At 31.4% G+C, this 21440-nt stretch overlaps 1 protein-coding gene across 1 annotated transcript in view; it reads right to left on the bottom strand.

Annotated features, from left to right (window-relative positions):
• Positions 1 to 6734: 6734 nt before the first annotated feature.
• LOC148271961 (uncharacterized) overlaps positions 6735 to 21440 on the bottom strand; it is a 39253-nt gene continuing 24547 nt past the window's right edge. The window contains exons 3-4 of the mRNA XM_088240698.1: positions 9257 to 9305; positions 6735 to 8502 (exon numbers count right to left, since the gene is read on the bottom strand). Coding sequence (XP_088096824.1) covers positions 7283 to 8502; positions 9257 to 9305 — 1269 coding nt within the window. The 3' untranslated portion in view covers positions 6735 to 7282. The remainder of the gene's footprint in view (positions 8503 to 9256; positions 9306 to 21440) is intronic.

Genomic DNA, 21440 nt, shown 5'->3' with positions numbered 1-21440 from the left:
TTTATGGATATTATTAATGATATAAAATATTTTTATTCAGTTTTTTTTTTTTAGATAAATGGATTAACACACAAAGTTTAAAACATGGTATTTAGCCAAAGAACTTTAATATGATCTGAAAATTTTAATTCTATTTTTATGGAATTTTAATAAATCGTTTTATGTATGATGTAGATTAATCATTTTTAATCTGAATTTATGGAATAAATGATTTATTATCGAAAAATAAAATTGTTCTATGACTTTGTCCGGTGAAGCTTGTAAAATTTGAACAAAATTACCCACTTGCAGTAAAATATTGATCGATTAAAATTGTCATGTACGAGTATGTATTATTTTTAAGTAAGTAAATTTTACGAGATTTTCTCGTTGGCAATACTATCGATTATGTGATTGTAATACACGTGGGTTATGTACATAGCGAGCTTTGCTTTTAATTGTATATAAAATAAAAACACTTGATCTAGAACTAATAAAGATACTTACTTATTGTGATGTAATTTTCGTCTACTTACGAGATCTGGCATTCAATGCAAAATAAATACATATCAAAATATTGGACTCGAGAAAATAAAAACATATCATTTTCAAATGTAGTTGTAACTGAATAAAGGTGTTATAAATATAAGAAACATTTTATTGAAATAAATGGGCTTATAAGCGAAACGAAACATATCAAATTAGTATTTAAAACACTATTTACATAGTTTTACAAGCTATTAAGTTTTTGAAACAATGCTTAATTATAGTTTTAAGTTAGAAATGTTTATGTCATCCAAATATCTCTCATTTATTTTTGCTGTTTAATTAAAAAATATATATCTGAATTAATGTTAATTCAAAGTATTCTTGTTATTCGGAAATCTTTAAAAAAGATTTTTCTCTTGTTATCTATGAATAAAATTCATATTTTTATTAAATATTCAGATTGAAATTTAAGCTGTTATAGTTGATCTATTTCAGCGAGCTTACAAATAACAAACTTCATTTTTATGTGTGGATTTAACACATTTCAACTCCTACTGAATTAAAAACCCAAATAAAATTTGCCTGAGAGTAATGAAATTTTTAATCGATTTAAAGGGTTGTAATTAAATGTATTTTCTTGATGTATAAATATTTTCAAATTAATAAAATATCATCTAAATGTTGTGCATTTTCGAAGTGTACCTTAAGCCGTTTCTGGCTCTTTATAAATATTAATTTGGCCCACTATTCTAGTCGTGAACATTTACAGATCAGTCGATAGCTTATTTCATTATATATATTACAGAAAATAGCCAAAAATCACGATAGACTTTTTTTTCAAATTTTAAATAACTGTTACTGGTAAACTGGTAATTCAAAAAAATATAATTTATTCAATTAATTAATTTCAACCTTTGAGTTATTGTGATCAACATGACGTCGAATCTTTTAAAATCATTTTGTGAAATAAATTATGGCCATTCTTCATTGTATTCTTACTGTTTCAATAATTGATGTATAAATTGTAATAAATGTTTATCATTGTTTATAGATAGACGCTTTGTCATCATAAACAATTGCGTAATATTTAAGAGTAAGACATATATGTAATAAAGTGATTTGATGTAAAACCTACACCCGTCGAATTATAAGATATAGATACTCATAGATTGCAAACATTTTGCCTGGGTGCTTTGAAGTAATATGTATGTATGTTACAATGCTACAAACTAAATATATTTATGTTGATTTATTTAACTTAGCAAAGGTATGTTTTGAAAAAAAAACCTCACATTTTTTAAAAAGCTTAAACTTTTGTTTTATGCAAAAATGCCTATTCAGTTTATTTCTACTTTATTTAGTTAACTATAAATACTGTTTTATTTGTCAGCCTCGTAGTGTTATGGTCAGCACGTTTGCGTACCATGCAAGAGGTCTCGTGTTTGTTTCCCGACATGGTTGATATGAAATATTTATTTTAAAGATAAAACAAGATGCGCTGAAATTAGTGTACAGATGGAGTGCCCTATGGAATACGAAATGCGAAAAGGAAATGATTATGATGACTATTTTTTTATTTTTTTTTACTGATTTATGCATATAAATACTTCGTTTTTGGAGTATTAAATTAGATTTTTAAAAGTTTTTATGTATTTTGTGTCTACTTTAAAGCAAAAAAAGTCTAGTTCTCTTAAAAGTGTACTGCGGGCCATGCATGGTAACACCCTTACCCCGTATTTAATGAATAGTTTTAACCCTTACTGTCAGAAGGCTTTTTTTATTAATTGAATCAGTCAATACCTTATTTTAGTTTGATATTTTTTACTTTGAAAACAAAGTAAAAAATATAAATTTGAATTAAGGAAAACGTCTTACTTTTAGGTTTGTGAAAATATTCGTCTTTTAAAAAACAACTGTAAAAAAATAATCAGTCATCACGTGGAATAAATATCTTAATTTTTTACTCATTTGAAAATAGAAATAAAAGAAAAACTTGTGAACAGCCTGTTCGTGATAGCATCTTTTGAAACTTTTACCAAATAACGTTACCATGCGCTATCCATCACAATAGTACTTTATAAAATGTTTATTACTAAATCGATATATTTATATATATATCAGGTATTATTACCTGCGTAACTCATTATAAAAACGAGAAAAACCAAATATGTAAGTAATATTTAGTACACGAGCGGTCCTCTGTTATTTTTATTAACTGGAGAAATTGTGTTATACATTTGGCAGTTCAGGGTAAAAATTACTAAAAGAGGATGAAAAAAGGCGTACCATCCTTTTTACTATTTAATTGGTCTGTCTCAAATGCAAAGGTGCACTTGTGTGAACAATTAAACAGCTATTTTTAAACAGTTATTCTTTTAAGACAACTAACAGTTTCACTAAAGCTTGCAATGTTATTTTAAAACAGTTACTCTTTGAAAATAACTGAATTCGTTTTATAACTGATACCATAAAGAACAATTAGTAAGATTATTTAATAAATTTAACAAATTACAAAAGGGATAGAGAACATTTTAGAGAAGGTAATATGGAAGTGTGGCTGGTTTAAGTGGCCACTTTACACTCTGTGTAACATTTACAATTTTTCCCTATGTTTAAACATCCAAATTTCTTCAATTCTTCCATCTGTTGATTTAGTGAAGTTAAAGAGCTGAAACCTTTATTGTTGTGAAGAGATTCATCTGATAGAATTAATTCACATACTAGGCAACGCTTAAAAACAATTTTCCAATTTTTAAACTTCTTTTTGGACCAGTTGATTTTATTACTATAATGTTAATCTTAATGTCTACTTAGGGGGTGAAATCCTGTCTTTTGTCTACAAACATTTGTACAAACTCAAAAATTTTTTTTAAATGTTTTAAAAAAAATACCTGTTTAAAGGTGCGTGGGGAAAACCGTGGCTGCCCCCCCTCTCTTCTACCCATGGAAACAAAAAATGAGTCTAGATATGTGAAACTGTTCCTTAAAAGAAAACAGCAATAACAGTTTTCTGAGCAGTGTGGCCCGTAACATGTAACCGTTTAATTAACTTTTGAATAACTGAAACTGTACCAGTTGCTTGTTCGATTTTTTTTACCCACACCACTTTAAACTGTTTTTTAGGAACAGTGTCATAAAACAGCTTAATTTATGAAACAGTAACCGTTATTGTTACTCCTTTTAAATTTCCGAAACGACTTAAATGCGCAGGAACCGACATTAATATTATTTTTGTCAAAGCCCGAGCATTTTAAAGAGAACTGGACTTTCTTTTTATTTGTTTAATGATTTTTTTTGGTTATCTTGGAAAGCCCAACAGATTTAATGATTTAATAAATATGTAATTTCGTATTGATTACAAAAATTGTTTATTGTTGAAAAACTACTTTTGAAAAAGTTTTATTTATACAAGATATACTGACTTCGTCGGGTCCAAAACATTGACAGATGAGCCACAGAATGCATCTTTTGAAATATTTAATATCTGTATTTACAGATGTTGTTATGGCCTAAAATTTATATAATTCACGATAAATTTCATATTTAGCTCAAATATTAAGTTTTGTGACAGCTGGGCAACTTTTACAATAAAAAGATATTATCATAAAATTGTTGCAAATATATAATTAGTATTTAATTAAGGAAAGTAATGGCGTTGACTTTAAAAATTACTTATTTTACATTTTATTTGTAGGTCAACTGTTGAATTGTATTATTATATAAAAGTATGCTTTTATATGTTTAAGAAATGAATGTGTTGAGAATGAAAGAGATTAAAATAAATACCTTATGGCTTTTTTTAAATAAAAAAATACAGCCCTACGGGAAATCCGATACAATAAATGTTTTCTTGTGCGCTGTAAAAATTAAAGCGTTAAATTTTACAGCAAAGCTTCTTGAAAATGTACGATGAAAATGATTTTTTTGGCTTAGTTTAATAGTTTATTAACAAGTATTTTTTTTTAAAACCACCGAATTTTCTCATTTATAAAACCTATTTCGTCTAACAAAGAACTAAGTATTTAGCTGCTGTTTGACTTATTACGTCTTAACGTGATATAGTGAGTATAATATAATGAAGTTAAAAAATAAGATCATTCGTTTTATTTATTTAAAAAACCATCATATCTTTTGATGAAATTGTGCTCAAATAACATTTTATCATTGCTTTAAATTGAATTGTATTACATTTCTCATTTCTTCCAAGCATTTTTTTAGACTAATTTACGATAGAAACTTATAAACATAATATGAAACCGATAGTTACAGAGATTAATGAAATAACTTTGATATATAGATATATATCAAAGTTATTTAGATAAACAGAAAAATTATTTAGGAATGAGAAAATCTTATGACTTATGGTTTCATATATCACTTTACACAATTTATTTACATTCACCATTCTGCATAATCTTTGTTGTTTCTACGTCTCCTTTTTAAGGCAATATCAAGGTTTTTTATCTATGAAATACTGCCGAGCAAAAAAAATATTTTCAATATTGAATTCCCGCAAAAACGCTTCATTGCATTAGCCACGCCCCTAATACGTCACGATTCGGATAAGTTTTTACCGTCGTATTTAACAATTTAAATAGACCGTCTTATAATACTGTACAAATCTTGACGTCACGATTGTCAGGCCAATCTTGTCGCGTTTTTATGGAGGTGTATTTTTTAACGATTTTATTTTTAAATTTATCAATGAAAACATTTTAGACAAAATCTATATTGATTTTGGATATATAATTAATTTTTCTGAATCCGTTTCCCTATTGTCAGAAATTCTACATATTAAGTTAAAACAGGCGTTCTTTCACCATTATTCCACCTGTTGTTTTTTTCTGAAGGTTGTTTTGTAGGAATATTACTAATTATTTATGTCGATTTCTATTGATGAAACTCTAAGAGGGTAAATTTTCAGTCTGCAAATAAAATACTATCCATACTTGAAATATTACTAAATGAGTCGTTTATATTCTTAGACATAAAAGTAAGCCTTTTAAAAATACATATCAATAAACTAACATTGTATCTACCTACTCTTGGGTTGACGTAAAAAAAGGCAGCCCTATCTTTCATCTTAACACTATAAATTCATGAACCGACCATAATTATTTCATTATTAATAATTTGTTAATTATTTTAATTGTGTCTAGAATTTTTGTTTGGTCATTTGCAATAACCCTTTTTGAAGGGTTTTAATATCATTTTTGTTTTTATCGAGTGCGTGGCTGGTGAAACAATTGCCGTCTTCTCAATTACGCTGTCTAAGAACGGTTAAAATTTAGGGTTAAAAGTGCTTTGAATAATGAAAAACTTAAACTATGCCCGAAGTTCAATGATTTTTTCACTGTTTTACCGTAACCAATTAATTTCGCAGCATAAATGAATTATATTTTTAAAACATTTTTCCATTTTTGTTATTTATCGACAGTTCTTGGGGAAAATTATTGCACTTGATTATTCTTGGGATTTAAGTTTATACACGTCTAAAAAAAATTGGGACTGGTTTTTAGTTTTTAAATCACATTTTTTGATCCACACGGTAGTTTACAAATTGTATGTAATTACCCTAATACGCTATCAAATTTTTGTGACATAAACTTTAGAAATATTGTTTCATTGAAATATTAATACTTTGATATTATTTACATGTGATTATAGAAACAAAGTAACTTCCATAATATGACATGTCAATATACATTAGTTATTGTGCTCATCTTTTTGCTTATAACAGTTATTGTAACTGAGATATTCATAACAGTATATATACGTGTCATAAAACATATCAATTAATATTTAAGTATAAATGTATTTTAAACTGTACGATAAATGTATCTATTACTAAGCATAGTTATTGTTGTTGATCTTCGAAACTGTAGTTGTGAGAGAAATACATATCAAAATATACACTTAATCAAAATATATATCTACTAGAATGTTTGAATATGATGTTTTATTTAATTATTTATTTATTTATTCATTCCCAATACAATTTTATTTTAAGTGTTTTATTCAGACACTAGTCCTAACTACTTGGGAACTGTTGTCTAATGTTAAAACTTCTCTACCTACAACTGCAGTACCATAAATTAATTTCCATTTTTATCTCGGTTATTTAAGACTTATTTAAAATAGACACGAAAATGAATTGTTCGTTTGACTTATTAAGAATCAGATTAAAGTTTTCATTATACAAGAAAAAAATACATTTTTGTAAGGATAATAGGTAACGCAGTTAGAAGAAAAAATAACAAATTAAATGTTTTTATATTTTTTATTTACACATCATACACTGGCAGTGGTTTATAAGGTAATATAAAAATACAAAACTTACTAACATTTCATACAATGCAATTGACATAAATTGATGTGAACACAGCTATCAAATAAATAAATAATATTGTAGGCTTGCTAAAATTCGAAGGTATTACTTTAACAATGAATTTAAGTGAAATTAAATTCAGTTAAAAATATACGGATGTAAAAAATTGAGCTTATTTTTTGTATTATGTAATTTACATTTAACCATAATAAAAATTTATCAGGCCTACAAATGAGTATTGGTGTTTGTCACAATGAACTAAAATAAATGCTAATATCTCAATTAAAATACGCTTTAAAATACTGCTTGATTGTATTGAGTAATCAGGTTGGCGTAGAAATAATAAAACCTTATTTTATAACACAGAAGATACAAAACACGACGATAATGTTTTTTTTTCTAACTGGTAACATTAGTGGTAATGGTTTTTAGTGGGATTTATACGCCTTTGTAGAACACGATTTTGATATGGAGAGAGTTAAGCATTTAGTAAACGTATCCACCGCTGGAATCGTAGGACTGGGTGATGGTAGCCGGAACTCCTCCGTGACTTCCACCACTGGAGTAGCCACCGCCCGAGAGTCCACCTGAAGACCCTCCGAATCCACCGGAATGACCACCGGATGAGCCGCCAAATCCGCCACCGATGCTTGAGAATCCGCTGGAGGGAGCGCCGTAGCTAGAGGAAGGCTTGGAAGGTGCTCCGTAGCTGGAGGACAGACTGCCGCCAAAACCGCCACTTCCAGAAGATCCGTGTCCACCGAAACCGCCGCTTCCTGAGGATCCGTGTCCACCACCGAAACCTCCGCCAGATGGGCCAGATGGAATGCCGTAGCTTGTTGAAGGAGGACTGTAAGATTGGGAAGGAGCGCCGTAAGATGATGAAAGTCCACCAGATAATCCACCTCCAAACCCACCGCTGCTTCCACCGTGAGAACCTCCAAATCCACCGCTGCTGCCACCCTGAGAACCTCCAAATCCACCGCTGCTGCCTCCATGACCACCTCCGAATCCGCCTCCAATAGAGGGTGCTCCGTATGAAGACGAAGGGGGTCCATAGGATGAGGATGGTTTGCTAGGGAATCCACCTCCAAATCCACCGCTGCTTCCTCCGTGTCCACCTCCGAATCCACCACCGCTTCCTCCGTGTCCGCCTCCAAATCCACCGCCGCTTCCTCCGTGGCCGCCTCCGATAGATGGGGCTCCGTATGAAGAGGACGGCCTGCTAGAAAATCCACCGCTACCTCCATGACCGCCTCCGAATCCACCTCCAATAGATGGAGCTCCATAGGAAGATGATGGCCTGCTTGAAAAACCACCGCTTCCTCCGTGGCCACCTCCGAATCCCCCTCCGATCGATGGAGCTCCATAAGAAGATGATGGCCTGCTTGAGAAACCACCGCTTCCATGGCCGCCTCCAAATCCGCTGCTTCCCCCATGTCCGCCTCCGAACCCACCGCTGCCTCCTCCGTGTCCACCTCCGAATCCACCTCCTGGAGCTCCGTAGGAGGAGGACGGTCTAGAGATGCTGCCACCTCCGAATCCGCCTCCGTGTCCGCCTCCGAATCCCCCGCTTCCGCCGAAGGAGGGTGCACCGTAGGAAGAAGAAGGCTTTCCGCCACCGAATCCACCACCACCACCCCCTCCTCCAATAGATGGAACCCCGTAAGATGTAGATGGAGGAAGGTAGCTGTTGCTCAGAGGAGCTGAAAAGAAACAACAACCCAATTATTTATGTTCACAGAAATGATTGGTTTTCCAGTATTCTCAATAAAGCAAATATTTAGAAATAAAAACATTACATAATTAATATATCGAGCCATAATCGCCAAAGCATCGTAACCGACAAAAACAATGTTTAACGGGAAAATACTTCTTACTCTGATTTTACAAAGAATACACTTTGGGAATTAAACTCTGTTTCGACTATTTATTTTATTGATATCAATTAAAAAATATTCGAACCAAAACTTGGATCTTGATGTATATTTCTTAATACCAAAACGGAAAAAAAAAATTCTCCGGTAAAACATTGTTTTTGTCGGTTATGATGTTTTGTCGATTATGGCTAGATAAGTATCCTGACTGTTCACTCATTAAATGAGCGTACAATAACTTTTACTTCCAAATTAGTGACAAAATAGTTAAAGAAAAATAATGTTTTAATTAGCAATAAAACAGACAACATTTGCGCAATTCCCATTGGCCAAATTTATGATGGGTGCTAACGACTTTTAATGTATGTTTTTTATAGTTCTACATTCTAAACACAAATTTGTAATTTACATTCAGATGTTTCTTAAAAAAACAACCATATTGTTGCCATCTCGGAATCATTTTATTAGTGGTATTTGCTCATTTTTTTTTATTGTTTGATTTCACAATATATAAAATAACCTAACCATTGATAAAAATAAGCTTTTTTTGTATTTTTACTAAGAAAAATAAATAAAATATTACCTTCACTAGCTACTTTGCTGACCAGTAAGAAAATTGCCAAAGCAGCGTTCTGAAAAACAAAAAAAAAAATTATTGTAAATATACCATGAACACATAAAAAAAAGCGTATGTTTTATATTTATTTTACATATATACACCAAAAAAAGGTTTTTAATCTTTAACACACTGTAATTAACTTCCCCCGAGTCACTGTGGCAACCTGACGTTAGGAAATGATCGCCTGATAATCACTGTCTCTTTTCATCTTATAAAAAGTAAATATGTGTCTTGCTAAGTGATCTAATTAGATAACAGATCTTTATCTCAAATGAATGTTTTAAATATTTGTTTAGACTAGGATACTACTCGATATTTTGTCATTTTCGGATAGCGTGATGGATAAAATATTTCATGGAGAATATATTTAACATAAATATGTTTTTTTTTCTAAGAGTTCAGGTTTACTCGAAGATTACAAAAAATCGTGGTTAATGTATGAACGTAGTTGTCGAGATATTAATTTATTAATTGCAATTCACAACGCCGGCTACATTACAGGAACGGGAGGGTTAAAACCAAATCATCGAAAGAATCGAGAGTTTCAAATACTGGCGAATAATTGATCAAAAGGGCGTAATTAGAATTTTCGAAATTGGAACTGAATAATTGGCAGTTTCTAGTGTAGCAATTTGGTGTGCGAATTCAACAATAGACAGTCTAATAGATTGTAAGCATTTAATGATATAAATTATGTATTGACCACTACATTGGCCTCGTGGCGTAGTGGTCGGCGCGTTTGCTTACCATGCAAGAGGTCTCGCGTTTGATTCCCGACATGTTTGACATAAAATATTTATTTAAAAATAGGTGTTTTTACGCCAGAACGTTTCATTGTTCCTGAGATGCAATTATGAATGTTCTCTACACCCTAGAGAGTGGTGAATTTGGGAATATTTATTTTTTCAATGCGACTAATTATTGCTCCATATATGGCTACACTGATGATTAAACGTCAAAAACAATATAGAAAATATTTCTCCAGTCTGGTCGCCTCATTATCGTATACATTCTGATTCACTCGAGCGCGTCCAGAAGAAATTTCTAAAATAAATTAATTTTAAACTTCATATTCCAGCTGCTTTATTTAATTATAATCAATTGTTGTCTTCAGCAAATCTTTTAAGACTTTCTGATAGAAGAATCCTAACTGACCTAATATAACTTTTTAAGGTAATTAATTCATTAATTGACTGTCCAGATTTGCTGGAGTTGGTGTGTTTCCAAGTACCTGGTCGATATACCCGCCACAGATCTCCTTTTTGTTCTGCAAGTTCTAGGACCAACTATCACATGCACTCGCCTATCCCCAGGCTCCACAGATATGGCAATCATTATGAGGACAAGGCTGATATATTTGGTTCTGGAATTGATAGTAATAAAACGAGTCTGATTTCTTTTTTTCTCGCGCAATATTATTCTTAAACTTTTCTTTATATTAAAAAATGTTTTTTCTTTTTTTTTGTTTTTTATATTTATGTATTTATTTCGTTAATATTTTTGGTTGCTTATGTGTATTTACCTACTTGTTACTATTGTTATAGTTATGCAATTTTATAATTTTTTGTTATGTTTTTATATATGTATTTTTTTTTTCATATTTATGTTCAATATATGTTAAAGGCAATTTATGCCGTTAATGTAAAATAAATAAATAAATAAAAATATGAACACGTGATATCAAACATTATAGTTTTCATTAAAAACATTATTGCGACCATTACCCAAAACACTTGATTAAGTTGAATTAACCAAACCGTATTAGTTTTATTTCCGTTTTTGAAGCAGTTTAATACACCATTTGACATTTAATCATCAGTGTAGCCATTAAACGAAGCAAATTGTGGTCGCAATAAAAAAATCTTAAATTAATCACTCTTTAGGGGGTAGAAACGATCCAGAATACCACCACTGGGCAAGCACCTGAGGCGCAAGACTGATCATCTTACTTTCATGTAACAAAAAATATCAAGATACGCTGCAGTTGGTGCACCAATGCAGTGCCCTATGCTCCATTAGGTGCTGAAAGGGAATGATTATGATGACGAATATCGTTTAATATTACACTTATTAGATAGACTTATTATTAGAAAGCCGGGTAAAAAATTCGACTACCCTGGCAATACTAACAAAATGTCCACTTAATTTTATTTAACAATCTGACAGATGGTATAATACTCGAATTCTTAAGAATTATTTATTATTTAAATGATGTTACTTGTGAATTCACTTCTTACACATGAAATGCGATCCGACCGTAATTCCTTTTAATCCCAGCAGTATTTTGACACTTGCAAACAACACAACACGGCATAATTGAATTTAAATCGTCAGTTGCGTACTAAGCAACATCTACCTAATGGCCAAAACGTAAAACTACTCATTTGTGAGTAGTTTAGTCGAATTCAGTTAGACGCGCGTATGCGGTTTGTGGACTATTCTAATTCTATGATTTCGTATATATTTTTTTTTCTCATGGATATTCGAAATTACATAACACTAAATTACTAAATTAATGTAACAGTGTAAGTCACATAAAAAGAAGCACAAAAGCTAGTCTCATTTTCGAAAAGTTAGCCAAATCATTGAAAAATTAGTAAAGCAGATTGTAATAGAAAAAGAAACACTTATAATTTATTAAAATAAAAATAATAGCGCGTCCATAATCCATAATCGCGTGATGCTAGTTTAGTAGTTAAAATTGAAAAATTGTAAGATCAAAATTAAAATGGAATTGTAAAAAAAATTTACAGTCTGTAAAATACGAGATACTTGATGCGTTTTTCGCAATGTCAATTTCAGGAACGTTTCGCAATATTCCATTGTTTAGAACCACAGTGACACAGAAAACCTTGATCGTAGATATGAGTTCTTGCGGAGGTTTTATGCTTTGTTTATGGTACTTTACTCTTCTAGAACGTGCATTGCAACCATGACAAGACCTACAGTACTTAGTTTAATCTCTCACATAAATTTAAATCTCGATCAGTTTCAGAAAACGATCGCTCCTTTGTCAAGGCTTGGCAAATAATCCCACTTTTGATAATAACTACGCTAACACATCTTTTACATCGCGATCACTATGTGAGCGGAGGCATTCTTATCTGGCGACGACTAAAACATACAGGGTGTTCATTTAACCCTGTCACATCCGAAACTACGATGATCAGTATGAGCGAGACGACATATTGGCGCATTAAAATATTTTTTTATAACGAATGAAATTTACAAAAATAACATATTAAAAAAACAAATGTTTACTTATTTCTGCAGGTGAGAAACAAAGAGGGGGGAGGAGGGAGTCTGATACACCGTCACCACACAGCCGCATTAAAAAAATATTTTTTGTTCAAAGTTCATTAATTAAATTACTCTAATTAAATGACTGTTGTGTCAGTCAATGTTTCCGCGTGTACAATAAAATTTTAAAGAAATTTACAAATTGCTTTGTAAAAAAAATATAATTATCTTACATTTTTAGTGTTATGATTATATTTTTTACGATCTGGCAACATTACGCTGTGACTGGGTTAAAGGGGGTATTTTAAGACACAGTTCGATGTATTCAAATATGATTATATGCGCCTTCTGGACTATTCTTAATTCTATGATGATAATAATAAATCTAAATTATACTAGGCCGATATTTATTTATTTTTAATAATAACTGACAGTCAATTACACTCTTTTATCAATGTTAATCAATTATAAATGGTCAGTAAGTGTAAAAAACCATCATTGATCTATTACCGGCGTGCCGCAGGGTAACACCATTGACCTCTTGGTAAAGAAATAGTGACGCAAGGTTCGATAAACAGGTTTTGCAGTCAGGATGTCGTTATGCATGCAAATCGTTACAGTTCATAAATTATCTTCATTCGTGACTTTAGTTTCGTTAGAGTTCTATTTAACACTTGCATTATTTATGATCTTTTAAACGAAAATAACAGCTAGAAAAAAAATACGAAACTATCAGTACAGAAGATTATTTTTACGATATTCATGTAATAACAATAATGCTTTTAAAACTGAGGTATATTTTACATGCCCCTTAATTTAAAAATAAATACATTAAGACTTGTTATTTCTGGCTGCGATACGATCCCACTTAATATTTAATAATGCTCACACTTACACACACCTGAACACTTACTCCTACACTAATACACATAAACACACATATACACTTACTCTCATACAAATACACATAAACACACCCTTTTGTTGTAACATAATTTAATAATATGTATGATTCTTATTTGGAAACTTTGCTGGTCTGTCTTTAAACTGTATTTTTTTTAAATGTAACTACATATATCATTGTCGACTGTTTATTTCTTTAAAATAAATAAATAAATCACAGTGAAACATAAAACCATTTATAATATGATTATGATTCATGTCAATAATAGTAGTGCTTTTACACTTACATATTACGCATACAGGGTAAAATTTAAGTCAGGGGTGGTATTCTGAATCTTCTGTACCCCCTTGAGAGTGATTCATTCGGGGATTTTCATTTTTTGAATGCGTTTACACTTAGCTTCGTATCTGGCCACAGTGATCATTAAATGTCATATAAATATGAACACGTAAAATCAAACATGAAGATTTTCATTTAGAAAATTATTGCCACAGCATTACCCTAAACAGGGTTGAATTGACCAAACCGTATTGGTTTTATTTCCGTTTTTGAAGCAGTTTTATACACCATTTGACGTTTAATCATCAGTGTGGCCACTATATGAAACAAAATGTAGTCACATTAAAAAAATAAAAATCCTCAAATTCTAGGGGGTAGAGAAGATTCAGAATACCACCTAAGGGGTGGCAATACATGAGGTCAACGAGACACATTTCGGATGTTTATATACCGACGCTGGAAGGCAAAAAAATACCAAGCGACATGTAGCAATTTTATGGAACCGCCAATTATAAAAATATAAAAATATTTTTATTTATGTTTTTATATAGTGATGAACACCATATTTTAAAATTTTATTTAAACTGTGTAGAAATCACGCCAAAATAAAGTATGTACGAGATTCTTTTGCCAATTAAAAGAAGAAGAAAAAGGAAAAACTTTAATTGGCTCTTTTGTTAAGTTGCTATATGTCGCTTGGCAACTTTTTCCTTTTCAGCGTCAATATTATTTTATTTGTAATAAGGAAGTTAAGTGCTATTGAATAGTGGATAAAAAAATGTTTTCTTACGAGTGGTAAAAATTAAAGCATTTAATTGTACTGCGAAGTTTCTAAAAAATGTACGGAAAAATTAATAAAAACAAACTACTATGAACTACGTCAAAAATTTTACATAGTCAATCAATTAACAACAGTGCTGTTATGTGTTGAGGTAGATTTCCGATTTCCAGGAAGCCAACTCACCGGTCGTGACAACTCACCGACAACTAGTGACGTCACGGGCGGTGTAATTTCAAAATCATGAAACCTAAAAAAATCAGTGTAGTGATAATAAGTGTTTTCTTTTAAAACTATTAAACTTCCTCATAGTGGTACCACTTTGTGGGTTGTTTAACCCATTACGTAATAAAAACTGTAAATGTCTATCTATGTAAGCCGTATACAGCAAGAGAATTGCCCTATTAACAAGTAAATTCTGACTTGCATTCGAACGGTTTCTAGGTGCGTAAAACAGCGCATGAAATCTCGCCTTGTATAATTATTCGAAACATACGAACTGATCTCTTTCAGTATATTTGGATTAAATATTGTACATCCAGAAATCAGCTTATGGAAATGTTACCCAAAAAAATATGACAACGAGATTCGAGGGTATTGTAATTCAGCATCCCTGCTAGAAATAAAGATGGATTGTAATTATCTACTTTAAGGTATAAGTAGCGTTAAAAGTAGGAGTAGGATAGAATGAAATTTATTGCAGCAGAGAGGGAAAACAAGTAATATGTAAAATTAGTGAATGAAAACATTTTAAACTTTCATAAAAGAATTGATAATATTACGATAATTGCGCGATGACTTAACTCAATTTCAAATGTTGCAAATTGATCACGATTGCTTTCACGGCACGTATAAATAATATTTCACGATCTTCTGTTTAACATCTTAATCAGTATCACTTTAATTTAGAGTAGGTAATAATGAATGTAGAAAGTATTCCACGAAATCTAAAATGTAGTTTGATACGGTCTATAAAGAAGAAATATTTTTTATGTCATCACATGCACCCGAAAGAAATTCGCAGTCACGAGTAGGCGTGTAACAAATTGAGTAATCAAATGTATTCATTTGGGCGGAAGGAACGTAAAGAAGGAAACGATATATTAAAATAATAACAGCAAAAAACAATATAAAACAAAAAGAGGTAACAATATACGGGCCGGGCATCCACAAAAAGATTGTTAAATGTAATAGCCGCCGTCAATATTACTCGTTTGTATAGTATACATGCACAATTATGTCGATAGTCATTTACAAACGACTTTGACACTTTCTTTCAACCTGATGTTATCTCTTGTCATATGATGATGCAAGGCCCGTGAGAGAAATGGCCTTTGTGTCGAACGTGGGAAGAGTCATTTACTGACCTTTTGGTCATGATCCATCATTTTAGTAGAATTATTAAAAAGCTGCAATAGAAAATATCAATTCAATGGAATAGAAAAGATTTCTACAATCTGCAGCTAAATATATCACTTTCTTATATGGATTACTGTTTTAAGATGTTTTGACTGATCGTGAATACAGATATTAAACAGGTACAAATATGCATCCAGTTTATAGTAAATTTTAAATAACAATGGGATTGATTTATTTGTATTAATTTCACACTTTATTTAAACACATAAGCTCAACAATAAAATGTTAAGTCTTTTTCGATTTTTTTTCCTGCTTTTGTACAATTTTTTTTATATTTTCTTTTTGAAATGTCTAGAAAAATGCAAAATTTTGCATTTGTAACGCAAATTACAATTATTTTCGAAAATTTATTAGCCCTCCGGTTGTGTAGTAACTCATATTTTAAATTTACTATAAGTATACCGAACTGAAAACCTTATCACGGAAAATCATTTCAGGGTCTAAAACTTGGAGTTTCTGTACCTTGGATCACAAATTGACAACGACGAGAAATGAGCATGGAATAAGATGCATTTTCCGATTTCTTGGACATATTGCACGCGGCAATGCGGATAGCCTGCAGCGACTGGTTGTGGTCAGTGGCGTGGAAAAAGAGGAAGAGGTAGATCCCCTGCACGATGGACCGATCAGGTCAGGATAGCGGCAGGCACCCCGGTGATTGGATCACTGGGTGCTGCGCAGTCCGAGGAGAGTTGGAGAAGAATTGTTGGGGCGGCCACAAGGGGTCGCGATCCTCATTCACGAGGACAGCGACTAGGAAGAATACAAAACTAACAGATAACTTATGATATCTCATATGGTTAGATTCCTTAGGTATTATTATACACCTAAAGGTACCTGCGAATTTACGTTGCATAAAACCGCTTTCCGTCAAACCGAAATACTTATATACGAGCAGATAAAAGAATTTCATTAATTACTCAAAATAAGAACCTTCGTAATGTTATTCATTTCATTATAAACGTAATCTTCCAGTCTCTTTGAATGACAGTAAACATATTTATCTAACACTTTCTCTTCGCAAAAACGTTCAACATTCCTTTTTATTTGTTTTTTATCTCAATTTTCCACATTTATATGAGGTAATTTGAATTATTTAATGAACATAAAGCTTGCAGTAAAACTGTTTGCCTCTCATGTGTGCGTTTTCTATAATTGAATAGACCGTTATAACACCTTTGTGGTTATGCAATATTCTTATTAAACGAGTAATTAAATTTAATTACGCAATAAAATTAATAACTAATTGATACAATGATTATATGCCCATCCACGGTAATAACATAATTGATTTATTACGTTATTCAGAATTGATTGATTTCTTTATAATACAGAAGTACTATTTAAATATAAACATGTTAAAATTACTTGTCAGAAAAACTGTTATATCTATCAAAACTAACGCAGGTAATTTTAAATACAAAAAACGAAAAAAGGCCTTACTCATAAACTCGGCGTAAAGTTACGCCTTAGTATAGTGGTATGTGGTATTAATCAGATGAGAATACCATCCTTATTCTAACACTATAATAAGAATGGAATTCCCATCCGAATTATATCACTATATTTCGTTGTGACTTTATGCTAAGTTTATGAGTAAGGCCCAAAGAAAGTCAAAACTTTGGTGTGCTAGATCTGTACCTATTGGTACATACTTATCAGATTTTTCTCTTTAAATGTAAATAAAAAACAACCTTTTCTACCGGTTAATAAACCATTCATTTTTAAAAATCACATTTAAACGTTTAATTAAAATAACCTCTCCCAAACTAATCGAATAATTTGATCAGTTTAACTCAACATAACATGATTTATTAATTTTAATTTTGTTTAATAATAACACAATAGATACATATATCGGGCACCTACAGAGAAACAGCTTACAGCTTTAATTTTTATTTGCAACTACATTTATTTTTTATTTCTTTCACTAAAATTTATTTAAGTATTAAAAATAACCTGAATATATCTTTCCATTTTTATCTTATGTACAGTGCATATGTCTCTATTTCCCTTAACAACAATAGATTTCATAATGTATTCTAAATTAAGTATATCCGCGTACAGGCCACGACTATGTGGGATTTTTTGTTTTAATAAACATAGTGATATATGTAATATGTAAGACATGTACTAAAATGTAAACAAAAAAAATGTAAATTAATAAGCAGTAAAACAACCTGGATCGACCTATGCGTGTGGACTTACCCCGACTCGCTAGGAAATCCGAGACAAGTCGGAATATTTGTAATGCATTAATAAACAAATATATACACCTGCACATACATACACACATACACATCGTCATGATCACAGAACAACGACGGATTTTCGAAAAACGCTACTTTGATTTTCTTTTATATTTGATCTTGAAAAGGTTTTATAAAGGCTTTATATTCCAGGTTTGGAAAACAAACATATTACTAACCCAGTATCAAAGGATATACGAGTACTTTGGCTTTATCGAGTTGTGACATAAAGTGTTAAAAATGAATAATTCCCTTTCCGAACTTAATGGTGCATATAGCACTCATTGGTACATCAACGTAGTGTATCTTGATTAATGTTTGAGGTTGATTGAGATGATTAGTCTAACGCTTCAGGTGCCAGTACAGAAATATTTAAGTATTAAAACACCCTTTTAAATAAATATTTTTAGTCGATTTTTCGCATGGTAGGCAAACGCGCTGAGACGGACGGAAGTTTAAATTAGTTGTGAGAAAAACTCACTGTAACATTATCTCATTAAGGCTGTGTCCGGGTGGATGAAGAATACAGTTTTGTTTGTCAAATAGAATCAAAATCTTGGACGAGTGTTTTCGACTCTGGCTACTCTCAAGAAAAAATCTCGAAAAAGGAAATCGAACATTTCATTACCTGAATCGCAGAATTGATCTGCTTACCTCCATAAAGAGCCGCTTAATACACCGCATTTGGTTTATCAATGTGGTACCCTATGCATCACTGCATGTAGAAAGCGGAAAGATAAACATTATATTATATAAGGTAAATCGAAAAATACAGAATTTCTCCAATCGTCAGACTACACCAGCTCGGAAACGAGTATGGAAAAATTTACGTGTTTTGTTTTCCATTATTCGAATGCATTAAAAATCGTTTTGATTGTATTTTATACTTTGCTTACCTACTACAGTGAACTTATTTTTTTGCCTAAAACTGTTATAATTTTTCAAAGATACTTTATTATGTACCTACCTACGTATATGAAGTACTTAATGTTTATTTATTCATGTATCTATAAATCATAATATGATTCGATTCGAAAAAAAACGTTTATTAGAAACATACTTATTAGACCTACATGAAAAGCTTATATTTTAATTTTGTACTTGTCACGTAAAAGCCCTCTGGGCGTATATAATAAATAAATAATGGGCCGCTATAAAATGAATAAATCTTGAAGTTGGTCCATGATGATTATTATTCCATGCGCCTTATATCTGTCATGGCGACTTTCTTACTATTGTCTGTGGTAGCGATACTTTCACTTTCTATGGAGCTGACCGTGACACGACATGAGCGCCATCTTAGATAAGCATTATGAACTTCCATTTCAGAAAAGATCAACTCTAAGTATCCATTTTACGTTAATATCTTTATTGCAAAAACCACTAGAATCACTATGAAATTATGGTTATTTAAAATTTGTGGCTAAGGTAAGGTAAGTATTATAACTCGACAGATGTTTAATATTTGAAAGTAACGTTTAACAATGAGAATGCAATGCACGCATACACTTGGTGATTTACTGTGTACTTTATGGTCAATTCGTTTCGGGTAATTTTCTAATGTATTTTGAATTTTAACACACGATTTAAATGTTAGGAAAATGTTCAAATTTATATGCATGTTATGTAAAATAATTTCTGAATGTATTCTGTATTCAATTCGTCGTCATCATTTCTCTTTCTACACCTAGTGGTGCATAGAGTACCTGAGTGTGGATCCAATGCGGCGTATTTTATTTTAAATCTTGAAATAGTGCATACATTAACATATTCATACGCATGCTATAAACATAACATTTACATATACATCTATATATAAAAGGCAATGTTGGTATGTGTCTTCGATTGACTGAAATTACTGGATCGATGTACATGCGGTTTTCAGCGAAATGTAGATCTTTACCACGAGCATTTTTATAACTATTGCGTGTTTTGTCCCAGGGCTCGACCATTGTTCTCGTGGAAACAGCAATTTGATGGAAAAAACATTGTTTCGAGACATTGCCACAAAATTCTTTGTCCTCACAATTTATGTAAACCAAAACACAAAAATAATAATGTATACGAACATATCTAATTAAGAGTAAAATACATTAATTGATATTTTATTTTATTTGGAAAATCAACAGTTCTACATACATATTTATAGTAAACAAACAGATATAGTGTATATACTCAGAACTAATAACAGATTTCCACAAAGTATACAAAGTTAGTAAAGGAAATATAATACATATCAAATAAATACATATAAGTTTATTAATATAAAAATGTTATTTTCATGTACTCGTAAATATTTTTCAATAATCAAATAATTTTTAAAATTTTTTTTTAAGAACATTAAGTTACTGTAAATTGGGCGGGATTAGGACAAAAATGCTTGAAGAGAGGATAAGGAGGGGAAGGGAGATGTACATATTTATTATTATAATGTCTACTAAGTTACATAATGCATTTTTAGTGTAAATTTAAAAGTTGACAGAGTGATGTTTGTGTAATCTATATCTTTAAATTTTGTATTGTACACTGAAAAAGTCCTACGAAACATCGAACATTCGATTGTGTTCATTTAATCTATATACGAGTATGTACTTAAATCTAGCAATAGCAAAGCATTTCCGGGTTCAGCTCGTAATCCATAAGTTGTTTAAGACATAGGTACATAACATGTATGTCTTAACGTAAGTTAAAATTTAGATTTTTTTTTTAATTTCGTAAAAAAATCACTGCCTTAGACTCGTACATAAAACTAGATTCTGTGACTTTACATTTTTCTAAATGGGAGTCTAATCTTTACCTTTTATCTGGTACTATGACAAAATTCGTTATGTATAAAGGTAAGGTGATCAGTCTAGTGCTTCAGCTGTCAGTTCAGGTACACAAAAATACTGCGGTGTACCCACTTTTAAAGCGCAATAGGTATCAGTTCAGGAAAAATTGCTTGCCCACCACATACCGCACACCGCATCAAAGGACTAAGTCTCTTTGGCAGTGCCCACATTACACGGAAAAATTGCTCGTCGCCGTTTGTAATCTGGTTGCCTTAGCATCTTTGTGCTAAAAGAAAATAATCCAGAAGTGTATAATATGTACTTTATTGGATTGTGGTAACGAGGGAAGTTAATTCTTCACAGACCGGGATAAAATTGATTGGACATGATGACTTTGCCGATTTCAAATTATTTGATTACAAATTATTTTTTTTCGTAATTTCTTTCTATATATTAGGACTTCTTTGTATATTCTCACAATTAAAAAGAAAATAAAAGGATATTGTCA

The sequence above is a fragment of the Micrasema longulum genome, unplaced genomic scaffold (genome assembly GCF_059751315.1).
Source record: "Micrasema longulum isolate JH-2025_06_02 unplaced genomic scaffold, ASM5975131v1 h1tg002561l, whole genome shotgun sequence".
In the NCBI taxonomy this organism is placed as follows: domain Eukaryota; kingdom Metazoa; phylum Arthropoda; class Insecta; order Trichoptera; family Brachycentridae; genus Micrasema; species Micrasema longulum.
This window is presented reverse-complemented; position numbering and strand designations above follow the sequence as displayed.